Here is an 18012-nt window from a genome sequence, read left to right on the forward strand (position 1 = left end):
AGGTAGGGGAGTTGCACTGTATGTCAGACAGCAGTATGATTGCTCAGAGCTCCAGTATGAAACTGGAGAAAAGCCTGTTGGGTGTCTTTGGGTTAAGTTTAGAGGCAAGAGCAACAAGGGTGATGTCATGGTGGGCATCTGCTATAGACCACCAGACCAGAAGGATGAGGTAGACAAGGCTTTCTTTGGACAACTAACAGAAATTTCCATATCACAGGCCCTGGTTCTCATGGGGGACTTCAATCACCCTGAAATCTGCTGGGAGAGCAATACAGCAGTGCACAGCCAATCCAGGAAGTTTTTGGAGAGTGTTGGGGACAACTTCCTGGTGCAAGTGCTGGAGGAACCAACTAGGGGCCATGCTCCTCTTGACCTACTGCTCACAAACAGGGAAGAATTGGTAGGAGAAGTAGAACTGGGTGGCAACCTGGGCAGCAGTGACCATGAGATGCTCGAGTTCAGGATCCTGACAAAAGCAAGAAAGGAGAGCAGCAGAATATGGACCCTGAACTTCCGAAAAGCAGACTTTGACTCCCTCAGGGAACTAATGGGCATGATCCTCTGGGAGGTTAATATGAGGGGGAAAAGGAGTCCAGGAGAGCTGGCTGTATTTTAAAGAAGCATTACTGAGGACGCAGGAACAAAGCATCCTGATGTGCAGAAAGAATAGCAAATATGGCAGGCAACCAGCTTGGCTTAACAGAGAAATCTTGTGTGATCTTAAACACAAAAAGGAAACTTACAAGTGGAAACTTGGACAGATGACTAGGGAGGTGTATAAAAATATTGCTTGAAGAGGCAGCGGTGTAATCAGGAAGGCCAAAGCACAACTGGAGTTGCAGCTAGAAAGGGATGTGAAGGGTAACAAGAAGGGTTTCTACAGGTATGTTAGCAACAAGAGGAAGGTCAGGGAAAGTGTGGGTCCCTTACTGAATGGGGGAAGCAACCTACTGACAGATGATGTGGAAAAAGCTGAAGTACTCAATGCTTTTTTTCCCCTCGGTCTTTACAGACAAGGTCAGCTCCCAGACTGCTGCACTGGGCAGCACAGTATGGGGAGGAGGTGAGCAGCCCTCAGTGGTGAAAGAACTGGTTAAGGACTGTTTAGGAAAGCTGGACATGCACAAGTCCATAGGTCCAGATCTAATGCATCCAAGGGTGCTGAGGGAATTGGCTGATGTGATTGCAGAGCCATTGGACATTATCTTTGAAAACTTGTGGTGATCAGCGGAGGTCCCGGACAACTGGAAAAAGGCAAATATAGTGACCATCTTTAAAAAAGGGAAGAAGGAGAATCCGGGGAACTGCAGACGGGTCAGCCTCACCTCAGTCCCTGGAAAAATCATGGATTCCTTGAGGACCTGCTCCATTTTGAAGCACTTCAAGGAGAGGAAGGTGATCAAGAACAGTCAACGTGGATTCACCAAAGGAAAGTCATGCCTGACCAACCTGATTGCCTTCTATGATGAGATAACTGGCTCTGTGGATATGGGGAAAGCGGTGGACGATATATACCTTGAGTTTAGCAAAGCTTTTACGGTCTCCCACAGTATTCTTGCCAGCAAGTTAAAGTAGTGTGGATTGGATGAATGGACTATAAGGTGGAAAGAAAGCTGGTTAGATCGTCAGGCTCAACAGGTAGTGATCAACTGCTTGATGTCTAGTTGGCAGCTGGTATCAAGCGGAGTGCCCCAGGGGTAGGGCCTGGGGTTGGTTTTGTTCAACGTCTTTATTAATAATCAGGATGATGGGATAGATTGCACCCTCAGCAAGTTTGCGGATGACACTAAGCTGGGGGTAGGGGGGAAAGGTAGATATGCTGGAGGGTAGGGATAGGGTCCACAGTGACCTAGACAAATTGGAGGACTGGGCCCAAAAGAAATCTGATGAGGTTCAACAAGGACAAATGCAGAGTCCTGCACTTAGGATGGAACAATCCCATACACTGCTACAGGCTGGGTATCAACTGGCTAAGCAGCAGTTCTGCAGAAAAGGACTTGGGGATTACAATGGATGAGAAGCTAGATATCAGTGAAGAAGGCTAACGACATATTGGGCTGCATTAGTAGGTGCATTGCCAGCAGACTGAGGGAAGTGATTATTCCTCTCTATTTGGCACTGGTGAGGCCACATCTGGAGTATTGAGTCCAGTTTTCGGGCCCCCACCACGAAAGGATGTGGACAAATTGGAGAGAGTCCAGTGGAGGGCAATGAAAATGATTAGGGGACTGGGACACATGACTTATGAGGAAAGGCTGAGGGAACTGGGCTTATTTAGTCTGCAGAAGAGAAAAGTGAGGGGGGATTTGATAGCAACCTTCAACTACCTGAAGGGGAGGTTCTAAAGAAGATGGAGCTCGGCTGTTCTCAGTGGTGGCAGATGACAGAACAAGGAGCAATGGTCTCAAGTTGCTGTGGGGAAGGTCTAGGTTAGATATTAGGAAAAACTATTTCACTAGGAGGGTAGTGAAGCACTGGAATGGGTTACCTAGGGAGGTAGTGGAATCTCCATCCTTAGAGGCTTTTAAGGCCTAGCTTGACAAAGCCCTGGCTGGGATGATTTAGTTGGTGTTGGTCCTGCTTTGAGCAGGGGCTTGGACTAGATGACCACCTGAGGTCTCTTCCAACCCTAATCTTCTATGATTTTACACCCTGCCAAAAAGAGCCATTGTTTATTTCCACACTAAAACTAGTGAACTCTAACTTTCCACCATGAGGAATTGGGTACCATTTGGTTTATTTTTTTCTGTTGAGAACAAAAGGAGCTGTCCCTGTCTTATCTATTTTTGTGCGTCTAATTGTGAAAGGTCATTCGATACCTAGGACTGGTTGGTGCCATTTGATTTCTCAAAAAGTTCTTGACAGGTCTTACTACATGCTCACAAGAACTCAGAAAATAAAAAGTGATACAGAGTCCTTAATGAATTAAGAGGGTGCTTTCCTAATTTCATGTTAAGAACGGCCATACTGGGTCAGACCAAAGGTCCATCTAGCCCAGTGTCCTGTCTTCTGACAGTGGCCAATGCCAGATGCCCCAGAGGGAATGAACAGAACAAGTAATCATCAAGTGATCCATCCCCTATTGCCCATTCCCAGCTTCTGGCGAACAGAGGCTAAACACACCATCCCTGCCCATCCTAAGAGCCATTGATGAGCCTATCCTCCACAAACTTATCTAGTTCTTTTTTGAACCCTGTTATAGTCTTAGCATTCACAACATACTCTGGCAAAGAGTTCCACAGACTGTGTGCATTGTGTGACAAAATACTTCCTTTTGTGTGTTTTAAACCTGCTGCCTATTAATTTGATTTGGGGACCCCTAGTTCTGGTGTTATGAGAAGGAGTAAATAACACTTAGAATCATAGAATATTAGGGTTGGAAGACACCTCAGGAGGTCATCTAGTCCAATCCCCTGCTCAAAGCAGGACCAACACCAACTAGAAAGTTCCTTATTTACTTTCTCCACACCAGTCATGATTTTATAGACTTCTATCGTATCTCCCCGCCCTTAGTTCTCTCTTTTCCAAGCTGAAAAGTCCCAGGCTTATTAATCTCTCCTCAAACGAAGCCACTCCATATCCCAATCATTTTTTTTGCCCTTTTCTGAACCTTTTCCAAGTCCAATATATCTTTTTTGAGATGGGGCGACCACATCTGCATGCAGTATTTAAGATGTGGTCATACATGTGGTCATGGATTTATACAGCGGCAATATGATATTTTCTACGTTATTATCTCTCCCTTTCTTAATGATTCCCAACATTCTGTTCACTTTTTTGACTGCTGCTGCACATTGAGTGGATGTTTACAGAGAGCTAACCACGATGACCCAAAGATCTCTTTCTTGAGTGTTAACAACTAATTTAGATGCCATCTAAATTATTATTTATGTTTTCCAATGTGCATTACTTTGCATTTATCAACATTGAATTTCATCTGCCATTTTGTTGCCCAGTCACCCCATTTTGTGAGATCCTTTTGTAGCTCTTCACAGTCTGCTTGGGACTTAACTATCTTGGGTAGCTTTGTATCATCTGCAAATTTTGCCACCTCACTGTTTACCCCTTTTTCCAGATAATTTCTGAATATGTTGAACAGGACTGGTCCCAGTACAGACCCTTAGGGGACACCACTATTTACTGCTCTCCATTCTGAAAACTGACCCTTTGTTTCCTATCTTTTAACCAGTTACCAATCCATGAGAGGACCTTTTTTTTTTATCCTATGACAGCTTACTTTGCATGTTAATTCACACAATTTTATTTTGAATCTCACATTTGTTGGTGACTTTCTTAAAACCCCAGCTCTTCTGGTCAGAGGATTATGAGAGAAAGTCACCTTTTGTTTTGAGAGAAAAAAAAAGTTTTCTTGCTTTTTTGCTCAAACATGAAGGTTAGAAACTATGAACCCTAAAAGCTCAAAAGCCAGAAGACAAATACAAAGAACCCAAAATATATTTTTAAAATCTCATGATTTAAGCCCATCTCAATCGTTTTGAGGTGTGGCATGCTTTATTTATTTATTTTTAACCCTTAGGGTTCAAAAATAATAAATCGCACATGAGGTCCTGTTAATTTGAAAGATTTTATTTTGGAACAAAGTTATAAATGCCACACTGAGCATGCACAGGACCTCATTTTCATTAAGATTTAGAGTGAACTGCTCAAATACCAATAAGGAAGCATGTGCAAGAAAGAGCAGTGAGGCAAAAAAGCCAGTTTGGTTTCCGCCTTCACGGGTGAAACTGAGGAAAAGCAGAAGTGAAAGGTCCCTTTACGTATGTTACCTCTGCCGTATATGTTGTATGTTGGATAACAGTTTGCTGTTAAATGAATTTACTATTTAAAGCAAAAAAAGAAAAAAATCTAGTTGTAATGCAACATTAAAGGTGCAAGATCAAGAGTCAAAACTTCCTGGAACTAAAGTTGCTCTGAATGTTAACGTTGCATATGTTGCATATTTTGTTATATGCCTGAGCGACAGAGAAACAGTTTAAGGTTTATATTCAACAAAGGAAGGAGGAATGGAAAATATTACGTATGTGCAATCTTCACCTTATATAATGAAACTTGTAACAAACAACAACTCAAGAAACTAATACGTAGTCTTAATAAAGGTGGCTGAGAACTTTGTGTGAAGCTAAAGAGAATTCTATACAAGATTAAATCTCAATGGAAATGAAAAATGTTCTTGTTTATAAAATTCTTAAAACATAAATGATCTGAAATACTTAATAAAATTAAGTTTTTAATGTATGAAAAGTTCGCTTGTAGCTAAAACATTCATTTGTCTGCCAGTTACATACACAAAATAAAGAATGGACTACACTGGTGATTCAATGTAACATTTTACAGCAATATATATATCTATGCAAAGAACAGAGTCTCTCATACATAACTGTATGTTTTCAGAATGTATGCCTTGGGAGCAATGGGTCAACTAGACTCCTAGAAAAGAGTAGTACTATATCTAAAACCAATTGTGGGTAGAACTCTAGTCACCTTGGAGAGGTGATCACTTACTAAAGGTAATCCAACATAGTAAAATATTTCAGGATATCTTTATATGGTCACTTGAGGAATTTAGACACGTAAGGGTTACCTTTCAGGACAACATTTATCAAGCAACAATTTTTACTGTATATTGTGTGTAGCTGAAGGAACTTTTGGGTGCAATTAACACTACTTTTAAAGGTTTCAGAGTAACAGCCGTGTTAGTCTGTATTCGCAAAAAGAAAAGGAGTATTTGTGGCACCTTAGAGACTAACCAATTTATTTGAGCATAAGCTTTCGTGAGCTACAGCTCACTTCATCGGATGCACACTGTGGAAAGTGACTGTAGCTCACAAAAGCTTATGCTCAAATAAATTGGTTAGTCTCTAAGGTGCCACAAGTACTCCTTTTCTTTTTGCTACTTTTAAAGGAAACAAATAAAAGAGAATTACAGAAGACCATCTTACACAGTTTACTTGGTTTTTAGCATTTCCCAGTGAAACTTGTACGCAATTTGACTTGGCAAATGAACAATTATTTCCTAATACTGTTTGGGATCCACTAACAGACCCCTATGTCCATTGAAAGACCCACTGACTTCAATGGACATCTGACTGGGTACTGGGGTCTGCTCTAGCAGATCCTGAAGCAGGAATATGGCCGTAACCAGTTGCACATGAATAACTGTTAAATCAAAACATTTCTCTTTTCAAACCAAGCACAGACACTAGTCCTCAGTAAGGATTCTGACCATCAAATATTTCGCAGTTCAAACTTCACCCATTTCATTATAGCTCCGTCTAAAACAAAAATATGTGTGTATACACATATATGTATACACACACACACACATACACACACTCACACACAAAATTAAATATTTTGGAAAATTATGAACAGGTGAAAACAAAGTAGTATAAATTACATGGTTTAACACACAGCTGAGTGAACATGGCTGAACTGACCTTAACTTTTGAACAATTAAATCCTCAACCATAACTATGAATTAAAAAATTAAAAGAAAAAAAAATCATTAATTTCAATATACAATTGCCATGATCTGTCCTCACTGCAACTCCTTTAAAACAGCGCTGTCCTTTCCTGACTGGCTCTGTAGCTCCGCTCCACCAGCTATGCCTCTTCATACCCTTTGACTTGCAGTCACTTCCCTGTAGAACAACCTACAATTCCTCTCCAAGCCTAGTTGCTGCAGAAGCCCTTGCTACCTAAGCGCTGTCTCACCAGCTGATCTCACCCACCTGCTTGGTTACCCATTACTTTGGATACTCCTCCCAATCCTAAATACTCTTCATACATATTGTTCCCCTCATGACTAAATTATATTTATTGTTGCCACCTGTGATGGATATATCATACATAAATAGTAGGGCTGTCAAGCGATTAAAAAAAATAATCGTGATTAATCGCACTGTTAAAGAATAATAGAATGCCATTTATTTAAATATTTTGGATGTTTTCTACATTTTCAAATATATGGATTTTAATGACAAGCCAGAATACAAAGTGTACAGTGCTCACTTTATATTATTATTATTTGCACAGTAAAAAACAAAATAATATTTTTCAATTCAACTAATACAAATAATGTAGTGCAATCTCTTTATCTTGAAAGATGAACTTACAAATGTAGAATTATGTACAAAAATATAACTGCACTCAAAAATAAAACAATGTAAAACTTTAGAGCCTACAAATCCTCTGGAATGGTGGTCGAAGCATGAAGGGGCAAATGAATGTTTAGCTTATCTGGCACATAAATACCTTGCAATGCCACCTACAAAAGTGCTATGCAAACGCCTGTTCTCACTTTCAGATGACACTGTAAATAAGACGCGAGCAGCACTATCTCCCATAAATGTAAAAAAACTTGTTTGTCTTAGCGATTGGCTGAACAAGAAGTAGGACTGAGTGGACTTGTAGGCTCGAAAGTTTTACATTGTTTTGTTTTTTTGAGTACAGTTATGTAACAAAAAAATCTATATTTGTAAGTTGCACTTTCACAATAGATTGCACTTCAGTATTTGTATGAGGAACTGAAAAATACTATTTCTTTATTTTTACAGTGCAAATATTTGTAATAAAATAATACAAAGTGAGCATTGTACTCTTTGTATTTTGTATTGTAATTGAAATCAATATATTTGAAATGTAGAAAAACATCCAAAATATTTAATAAATTTCAATTGGTATTCTATTGTTTAAAGTGTGATGAAAAGTGCGATTAATCACAATTAATTTTTTTAATAACGATTTTTTTTTAGTTAATTGCATGAGTTAACTGCAATTAATCGATAGCCTTAATAAATAGGAAACAAACTGATATAACTGAAGAAGGCACAACAGATATGTAATGAATTTCCTAATACAGTACCTAAATTTCACTTCACGTACTTTAGCTTTTAAGAAATTCTCAGAGTTGCTGCTGGCACTGATAGATAGTTAAGGCACAGTCCTGCAGCCATTCAAGTCAATGACAATACTCCAATATGTATCACTGAATGTAGGAGCAAGCTTACAGAGTCAGAACTTCATTGTTCTGAAATGGACAAGAATTGCTTTCGCTAAAAGGGAACAGTTATTAGAGCAAAGGGTCACTAGACTAGTGGCAAATGAAGTCAACCTTATGTTTAAATCACAAAAAATAGAGAGAATAAAGAGATTAACTGTTGCACAAGCCAAATTCCTAGTAACATTTTCCAAAATACTAACATTTATAGCATGATGGCCTAGAGAACAGTAGAGTCCTTTGAAAATACTGGGTATCATTTACTTAGTTATTTAAGAGTTTCTTAAACTGAATGCCAGTGGCAACATTAGCAGCGCATTAGGTATTAGAGCATTTTTATTGGATTACCTTTTGTGCAGCAAGGTGGAGAGCAGTTCTCTGGCTATGATCAGCTTTATTAATACCTACTCCTGCCTTCAGCAAGGCCTCAGCACAATCTAACCTGTCAGCCAACACACAGTACATGAGTGGAGTCCTCCCAAACTGGTCTTCTTTATTTTTCAGCTCAGGGTTTCCTATAATTATACAAAAGATGATTACTAAAGTTTGCATCACTAAAGCTTAATTAAAGGTAAAATGTAACTATCCATTTGAGAAAGCATGTAATCTGTACAGACAAAACAACCTTTAGTCATAAGTTGCTGCCTCAACAGTAAGTGTTTTAATAGGTTAAAGAGGTACTCACAATTATGAAGGCTACTATAAAAACAGATCAGACCCTACTTTTTTTATCCCATCCCATAATAAGGAACAGAAGGAGAAACTGAATGAAACTGGATTTTAACATCAATATTGTCATCTATTTCACTGCTCCTCATTTTAGCATAAACAATCAGCTAACATGCTTATCCATCTCTTTTGGATGCAAATACTGGCACAGGATGAGTGAGTCAGCTGGTTGCTGCCAAGAGATGTTGGGATGGGAAACTTGAAGTTCAAGCCCTTCTAAAAAATTCAGATCGCTTCCTTTCCACCCACAATAGGGAGGGAATGAAGATGCATCCTCACAGTGCCAAAAGTCTTAACTGCTTCCTGGGTGTCAAAAACAGAAACCAACCCCCTCCTTCCTGGGTATCAAATGCCCCAAGTATCCTTTACTAAGCTGTCTAAATTGAGCTCCCACCTGACAACTTCTACAATGTAGTTCTGTATCATCAGTATAAAAATCTGCAACACATTAGAAATAGAACATTTGGGAGCAGGATAAAATAAATCATATTTAATATAAAAATAAACCCCCATGGAATACTATACTGATTATATCATGCAATTTCATAACTCCCCCTGTGCTCAGAGCCACAATCCACTGAAAGTTAATATGGCCATGCAGGGGATTCCTTCCTCCCCCTTAATCATTTGTGCAGCTGCCTGGCAGAAGAACATAACTAGCCCATAATACATATTCAGTCATTCTTGTTTCAGTTTGCAGCATCCTGGGACTACCAATCCCAAACATTCAAAAAACATGAATTGGCCCCCCCAATATAATAGAATTAGTTTTAAAACCATGATATATTTCTATAAAAAAATAAATGATTGGTTATTTTTATTTGCCCTCTGGTTTCTAAGACTTTAAGATTCACGTTTTCAAGTTTTCTCTGCAATCACGAGGGCTAGAAACTTATTTTTTGTAAATGAAAACTAAGATGCTAATATAATCACGACTCCAGAAGCTGGGGCTTTAAGAAAAGAATTAAACCCCATCAGACTCTAGACCAGGGGTGGACAAACCTTGGCTCAGGAGCCGCATGTGGCTCTTTTACAGTTGAAGTGCGGCTCACAGAGCCTGCTACGCCCCCACTTTCCCCCAATTCTCCACCTAACAGACTGGAGCGGGGAGCTAGAGGCTTCTGCCCTGCAGCTGGGTGGTGGAGCTAGAGGCTTCTGCCAGAGCTTGCTGAGAGTGGGGGGATAATTTAAAGGTTTGGCTCCCTCCATCAAGAGCTTGAGTCTTGTTCCCCCCAGGCATGCTCCCCCTTACCCTCAGCAGCCCCTCCCTGCAGCTCCCAGGTGTTAGCTCTGCACAGAGGGGCAGCGGCAAACAGCCGGGAGCTGCAGGGAAGGGCTGAAGCTTTCGCTCCACAGGGAGAAGCAGCAGCAAAAGCAGCAGCTCTCCCTATAGCTCCCAGCCCTTTGCTGATGCCTCTCCCCAGGGCTGAATGCAGTCACCAGCTTGCTGGCTCCAGTAGCTGCTGTGCAGGGAGGGGGCTCTGTGGCACCATGTGACTGAAAGCAGGGCCAGCAAACTCTAGGAAAAATCTGGGGGATGTGGGAGAGGGGGGTATGCGACCCCAAATGCTCCCCCAAGCGTTGCCTCTGACTTCTGCCTAGCAGGGACCTGTTGGGGCTCGAAGCTTCAGCAGGAGAGGGGCTGAAACCCTGAGCTCTCAAACTTTTGAAGATTGTCATATATGGCTTTAGCCACCTCTACTGTAGACAAAATTGCAACAACTGCCACAATGCTTCCAGTCTTCATATTTTACAATTTGTCTTATCACTGCTGTTAGACAGACATAACTATTGGGTATACTGGCAAGGTCCAATGAGAAGGCCCTGACATGCTACTGGATAGAGGTACATAGAGTCTTGATGGCATTTTGAAACTTTCTTTGGGAAAGAACAGACATTATAGTGTACCTGTAAACACATCCATACACTTTCCACCCCTAGAGATTCTTGTACAAGTCATACACCAGCCTCTCTAGGTCTCTTCTTAACTGTGCCAAGGACAGGGGTTTTCCCCCCATCATGTCTTCAAGTTAGGAATATCCACATGGCTGCCATAGGGACAACTTCTCCCAGCCAGTCCCGCTCTTCCAAATTTAGGAAGTAGCTGGTTGGAACCACAAAGCACTAGCTCAATCCCTCACCTCTGAAAGGAGGGGAATACCAGACCACCCCGGTTATGGAAATCTACCCTTGGACACTAAAGCCAGGGTCAACAGCATGGGCTTCTTTACGAGTCCCATCCAGCTTGCTCTAGACCCCTTCCCTCACTCTCATTGGTCCCATCATCTGTCTCCTAGGTATTTTTTAAAGGCAAACCTGGAATGGAGTGCTAGGAAGATTCCCCTCACAAATCAAACAGCCTATTCACCTGGTACATATTGTGAAAGGGTATACCAGACCCTCTGAGGCCCCCTGACACACCCCAGAAAAGGGCAGTGGAGAGGGTCCTTCAAGCTGCCTAGAGTGGCAGTGTGGGACACAGCCAAACAGAGCCCAAGAGGTCAGTATAAGAAGAGATGCAAGGCCAGAGTAAGGCCAGTTCCTTGCTGGAGATGGAGGAGCATGGATGGTGTGTGGCTGGCTGAGGGAGCTGCAGGAAGCCGGAGAGGGATAGGGAATGGGAACAAGCGCTGGTTGCTGGGCCTCCAGTAGGACAAGGCCCTGAGGTAAGGCTGAAGATGGCACAGGGCTGTGGGGAAGCGGCCCAGGGAATTAAAGCAGCAGCATGACTTAGATAAAAGGACACAGTAGGTAGTTTCTATCTACAGGGTTGCTGGGCTGGTACCTGGAGTAGTGGATGGGGCCAGATCTCTCCCTTCCCCCTCATTAGCCACTGGGGGAAGTGGCCTGGACATTGAAGCACCCCAGAGGGGGAACTGAATTATAGTGGCTCAACTGGAGAGCTGCAGCCAGAAAGGCCCTAAAAGTCTGAAGACATAGTCTCCAGGGAGGGAGCCCTGGGGCACCGTTCTATCCCAGAGCAGAGACAACTTAAGGGAGATGTTACGGAGAGCACTGAGAGAGACTACTGTTGGACTTGTACCCTGGCAGGGGTTTTGCTTGTCTCTCAGAGACAGACTGTGTGTGACTTGGCCAGAGGACTGAGTCACAAAGACCCACCACAGACAGAGTGAGTGTGCAGGAGCCTGCACTCAGCCAAGTGGGTGCTTGTGAGAGGTGAGTGTGCCCTGTTACATGTATAAAAATTAAACTTCTTTTTGAATCCCCCTCTTTTTCTCCCTTCAGGGCAACCAAGCACAATGTCAGACTTTGTACAGGCATGATTCAGCACTATACCAAAAGATTATTTATTGCTCCATTTAGTCCATTGCCTCACCCTTGTGCTCTACTTTATCACCTACTGAGAACATATGATTTGATATGAAGTAGTTATTTACAGACTCAAAGTAATGGTAACTAACCAGAGTACTTAGTTAACTCCTGGTATTTACCTTGTTTGTGATAGACAAGAGACCACAAAATGCAATGTCATCTGCTGTGGAATTACCTCCTGCAGTTCTCTGTCCTCTCTATTCTTGGACACTCTGTCAGAGTTTCCAGTAAGTCTGAGAGCCTCCTAATTAGAGCTGGAAAACTAACTGATTTTTCGGTTCACTGGCAGGTTTAAAAAAAAGATGGGGGTGGAGGGGAAATTCGGTTCAACCTGAACCAAAAAGAGAGGTTACCTACCTAGTACAATAACTGGAATTCTTCAAGATGTTGTCTCTCTATGGGTGCTCCACATCAGGTGGTGTGCATACCCATGCAGTCTTGATTGGAGATCTTTGTGAGTAGCAGCCACACCTGTGCCCTACACAGCCTTGTACTCCAGTACAAGGGTGCATAGAGAGTGATGGACCCACTGCAGTTCCAGTTCCTTCTCCTTCTCAACCATGAAGACCAGAGACAAGGACTCCAAAGGAGAGGGGAAGTGGATCAACCACAGAGGCAAAACAGCTACTCTAGCAACTATACAAGCTAAAAGAAAAGGAGTACTTGTGGCACCTTAGAGACTAACCAATTTATTAGAGCATAAGCTTTCGTGAGCTACAGCTCACTTCATCAGATGCATATCGTGGAAACTGCAGCAGACTTTATATATACAGAGAGAATATGAACCAATACCTCCTCTCACCCCACTGTCCTGCAAGCTAAGTAACCTCTCCTTCTTCTTTGAGTTATTGTCCCAATGGGTGCTCCCTATAAGATTCCCAAACAGTACCCTCAATTACAGAGAAGGATATTGAGAAGATAGATTCAGTAGAGCATAGAACAGCTTCACCAAAGGCCACATCAGCCTTAGTCCATATATGATAGTGTAGTGCTGGGAAAATGTGTGCAAAGAGCTGGAAATGAAGTCCTGGACATGGGTGCCCCAACCTAGAAGGTAGGTCTCTGTGGTGGTAATCTTTGTAGGAGAAGGATGTGAAAAGGGAACTCCCACACAGTACTTTCAATGATCTTTCCCACTGGTTTAGGGAGCAGAGAACCCTCCAAGGTACTGCCACCAGTTTGAGCGTTTGTGCTTGCTAGGGGATGTAGAAAGAACTGAGCCAGCCTTGCATGTAGTGTTACTGATGTACAGGCTCCCACGTGGTCTAGCAGCAAAAGGTCAGCTCTTGCCGTTGGTTGAGGATTCTGTTGTAGTGTGGAAATAAGGCTGGACACTATAGCAAATTCATCCATGGACAGGTACGCTCTGGCAGACATGGAGTCCAGTATGGCTCGGATGAAGTCTATTAGTTGTAGAGGAGTGAGCAGACTTTTCTCACATTGTGTCAGGGGCCCAGAGAGTAGAAGAGGAATAAGTGCCTTATTTGCTTCCAAATGCACCTCAAGAAAGAAGCAATCCTTGAGGAGCCAGTCATCAAGATGGGGGAAGAAAATTATTCCCATCTGACAAAGATTGGCTGCAATGGCTGATAGGACCTTTGTGAAGACACTTGGGGCAGCTGAAAAGCCAAAGGGCAGGACATGGTACTAATAATGGTCCTTGCCAATGATGAATCATAGGAAGCACCTGGGGGAAGTTCCATGAAAGTACGCATCCTGGAGGCAGAGGCAATGAACCACTCACCCGGACCCAAATATGGAATTATCAGTACCATGGTTACCATCCTAAACTGCTCAGTGAGGACAAAGGTGTTTAAAGCCTTGAGATCAAAAATCGGCCTCTACCTTTTTTTTTCTTGGGAACCCAGAAGTACCTGGAGTAGAATCGTTTCCTGATGGAAATCCATTGGAATGGGTTTGATCACCCCAGAAGCAGAAGAGCTTGTATCATCTGTCATAGGAGACCCTTGTGAGAAGACTCCCTGAAAAAAGGATGGGGATGGTATGGGAAGGAGGGATGGAGCTGAACTGGACAGCCCAATGAAACTCTCTCTTGGATTCATCTCTCTGAGATAATGAGCTCCCAGGAAGTACAAAATGAGAGGAAGTCCTCATAAAGGAGTGGGCTGGTACAGCAAAGGATCCAGAAAAGGGATGATTCACAATGCTCAACCGATAGGTCAAAACAATTGCTTAGAGGAAGTTGCCTACTGAGATCATACTGTAAAGGATGGCCCCTGATTAGGAAATCTGGACCTCTTTCTGGAGGTTTGGCAGTGGACTGGGAGAGGCAATTGAGCTATCTGTGGCTTACAGTATTTATTCTTTGTCACAGGTGTATAGATGCCAAGGGATCACAAAGTTGCCCTGGAATCTTTGAATGAGTGGAGGGATCCATCTATGGCATCAATGAAAGGCTTAGGCCCTTAAAACGGAAGGTCCTCCAGAGTATTCTGTCCTTCCAGGGGAGGACAAAGGATTGCAACCATGATACTTGACGCATGACTACGGTAGTGGCCAGAGAGTGCAAAGCTTTGTCCACTGCATCAAGTGAAACCTGAAGGGAAATCTTAGCAATCACCTGGCCTTCTGTGATCAGAGCTTGAAACTGCTTCCTCTGGTTTTGAAGCAAATGATCAATAAAATGAGAATTTGGAGCAATTTGTGGAGTTATATTTTGCTGTCAAGTCCTGTCAAGACATGACCACTCTGAATTGCACGGCAGCTAAAGAATAGCTTTTATGGCTGGGAAGGTCCCAGTGCTTAAGCTCTTGGTTGGAGGGTGTTGATCTAGACCAATATTTATTTTATTGACAGCACTGATGATCAAAGAGTTAGAGGTAAGGTGGGAGAAAAGTTACTCTGAACCCTTGGGCAGTGCATACTAATTTTTATCACCCTATTGACAAGTAGGTAGAATGGTTGCTGGTGTTTGCAACACTGTACAGGCTTGCAATAAGCAGTCACTGACTAACAATCTTGCCCTGAGAAGAGGACTAGAAGATGTCCAGAAAGGAGTGCTGAAATTCTTGTATTTCCTCCCAATGGACGTACAAGGCTTCTGCAATCCTTTTTATAGGATCATAGAATATCAGGGTTGGAAGGGACCTCAGGAGGTCATCTAGTCCGACCCCCTGCTCAAAGCAGGACCAATCCCCAATTTTTGCCCCAGATCCCTAAATGGCCCCCTCAAGGATTGAACTCACAACCCTGGGTTTAGCAGGCCAATGCTCAAACCACTGAGCTATCCCTCCCACCTAGATTTGAGGTCCTGAAAGGTCTTGCAATATCTGAGTAGGAAGGCGGAGGGGGAGGAAGGGGGGGCACCATAACTGCTTCATCTGCTGAGGAGGAAGATTTATTGGATAGTGGTGTCTCTTCTATGCCTCACTCTTACTCTTGTGAACGCTCACCCTGAGGAAGAGGGTCCCGAGGTTCAGTGGCTGCTGGTTTTGACATGTCCACTTACAGACATCAGAGTCCAAGGAAGTGTCCTCTCTTGTGTCTATTGGGAGGCGTTACAGGTGTCCATATCAAAGACTAAGGAAGGAGTTGTAACTGCATTGATATTGGAGGCAGAGTCTTCATGAGATCATGTGGTAGCACTGGAAGACAGGCCAGATCCAGAGGGACTGTCAGTACTGGCAAGAAAACCTTTTGAGTATCCCTTGACAGAGGGGATTTGGGTTCTTCCAGAAAACAAAGATCCTCATTGAAGAGGAAGCTGGGCAGTACCAGTGAGTTTGGGAGTGACCATGTCAAGTAGTACTGGGGACTGTACTGATGGATGATATGGGCACTCCTTGCCATGACTTGATGAGGACTGTACTGAGGATGATTTTGATGGAGTCGTTGCTTGTTGAGGAGTCCTTGAGTTTAGAAGGCTCCACTTCCAGTACCGCTGCAGGTGCTGCTTAGGGTTGCTTGCTCTCAGTATTGGAAGTCTTTTTGGGTAGTCTCAGTACCAGAGGACATACCCATACTGTACAGGGACATAAGGTCTCCTTGTTCCCTGACTTTAAAGTGATTTTTTTTTCCTCTCCCTTCTCTTGTGCACTCTCTGGGGAACAGGTCTCTGGTGTGGGTCCCTCTCCATCTCTCCTGTCTGGGAGACCCAAGTTTCAAATCCCTGCTCCATTGACTATTTATATATAGTTGAACAGGAGAGACTGAGCTACACCACACCAGAATATCTTACAACCCAGTCCAGGGGTCGGCAACCTTTCAGAAGTGGCGTGCCGAGCCTTCATTTATTCACTTTAATTTAAGGTTTTGCATGCCAGTAATACATTCTAACATTTTTTAGAAGGTGTCTCTCTATAAGTCTATATAACTAAACTATCATCATATGTAAACAAGGTTTTCAAAATGTTTAAGAAGCTTCATTTAAAATTAAATTAAAATGCTGATCTTATGCCGCCAGCCCGCTCACAGCCTGGGGTTCCATTCACCTAGGCCGGCAGCAGGCTGAGCAGGGCCTGCGGCCAGGACCCCAGCTGGCAAGGGGCCGGCAGCCAGAACCCCAGACTGGCAGCGGGCTGAGCGGGGCCAGCGGCCAGTACCCCAGATCGGAAGTGGACTGAGCAGCTCAGCCTGCTGCCACTCAGCCTGCTGCCAGTCTGGGGTTCTGTCCACCAGCTCTTGCCAGCCAGGGTCCCAGCTGCTGGCCCCACTCAGCCCTGCCCACATAGAGTGGGTACCTACCTTCTCCCTGGTTCTAGCCCATTCTCTTCCTCTCTCTCTGCACTGAGCTGAGGGTGGGGGTGCACTGAGCACAGGGCTGGGGGGTGAAGGAGCAGGCTGGGGGTTGGGGTGCAGGGTCTGGCCAGGAGCTAGAATGGGGGAGGGGGCTCACAGTTGGGGCAGGAGTGCTTACCTGGACAGCTCCCATTTGGTGTGAGGGGTGCAGGAGCTCCAATTTGGTGCTCAGGGTGCAGGTGGGAATGTGGGGCATGCAGGAGTCAGGGCAGGGTGCAGGTGGGGGGGCTGGGTATGTGGTGGGGGTGTAGGGGTCAGGGCAGAGGGCTGGGGGCATGGGCTAGGGTCATGGAGGTGCTCCCAGCTCCCTGCCTAGAGCGGCTCACGGCAGCGGGCTGGAGGAGATAAACCCAGATTTCACCCCCCTTCCCCAAGGCCCCGTCCCCACCTCATCTCTGCCTCCTCCCCGGAGCAGCGGCTCTGCTTCTCCCCCTCCCTCACAAGGGCCATCAGCTGATCTGGGGCAGGGAGAGGAGGAGGGGCAGGAACTCGGCATGCTGGGGGAAGAGGCGGGGGAGGGGGAATTTGCCTGCACTGCATCAGCAACTGGCAGGACCAAGCTTCTTCACCCTGCGCCGGCAGGGGGTGGAGAAGAGCGGGCTGGGGCGGGCAGGATTTTTAATGGCACGCTGCTGCCTGCCGGGGTCCTGGCCCCCGCCCCGCTCAGCCCGGTGCCAGCCTGGGTTCAGCAGAGGGCTGAGCGGGGCCGGTGGCTGGGACTTGGCAGGCAGCAGCATGCCATTAAAAATTGGCACACGTGCCATAGGTTGCCAACCCCTGGCCCAGTGGTTAAAGCAGTGTCCCATGTTAGAGACCCAGATCTAATCTCTGTTCCATATGAGACACAGGAAGGAACTGAACAGGGTCTCCCACATCCCATGTGAATGCCCTAACACTTAAGGACAACTGGAGGGCTGAAATCTCAAGAGAACATTTTGTCTAAGGCTATGTCTACATTAGCACTTTTGTCAGGAAAAATTTTGTTGGCCAGGGGTGTGGAGAAAAAACAACAAACACACTTCTGACCGACATAAGTTTCAACGACAGAAGCGCCAGTTTGGACAGCATTATGTTGGTGGGAGACGCTCTCCTGCCTATATAGCTACCACCACTCATTGGGGGTGGATTAATTATGCCGACGGAAGAGCTTCCTGCCATCAGCATAGAGTGGC

At 44.2% G+C, this 18012-nt stretch overlaps 1 protein-coding gene across 6 annotated transcripts in view; it reads right to left on the reverse strand.

Moving 5' to 3' along the window:
* INVS (inversin) overlaps positions 1-18012 on the reverse strand; it is a 210353-nt gene that overhangs the window by 173639 nt on the left and 18702 nt on the right. For all 6 annotated transcript variants that reach the window (XM_073332511.1, XM_073332510.1, XM_073332513.1 and 3 more), the window contains one exon: positions 8369-8535. In XM_073332511.1, the coding sequence (XP_073188612.1) occupies positions 8369-8535 (167 nt within the window). The remainder of the gene's footprint in view (positions 1-8368; positions 8536-18012) is intronic.

This window comes from Lepidochelys kempii, chromosome 2 (genome assembly GCF_965140265.1).
Source record: "Lepidochelys kempii isolate rLepKem1 chromosome 2, rLepKem1.hap2, whole genome shotgun sequence".
NCBI classification, from domain to species: Eukaryota; Metazoa; Chordata; order Testudines; family Cheloniidae; genus Lepidochelys; species Lepidochelys kempii.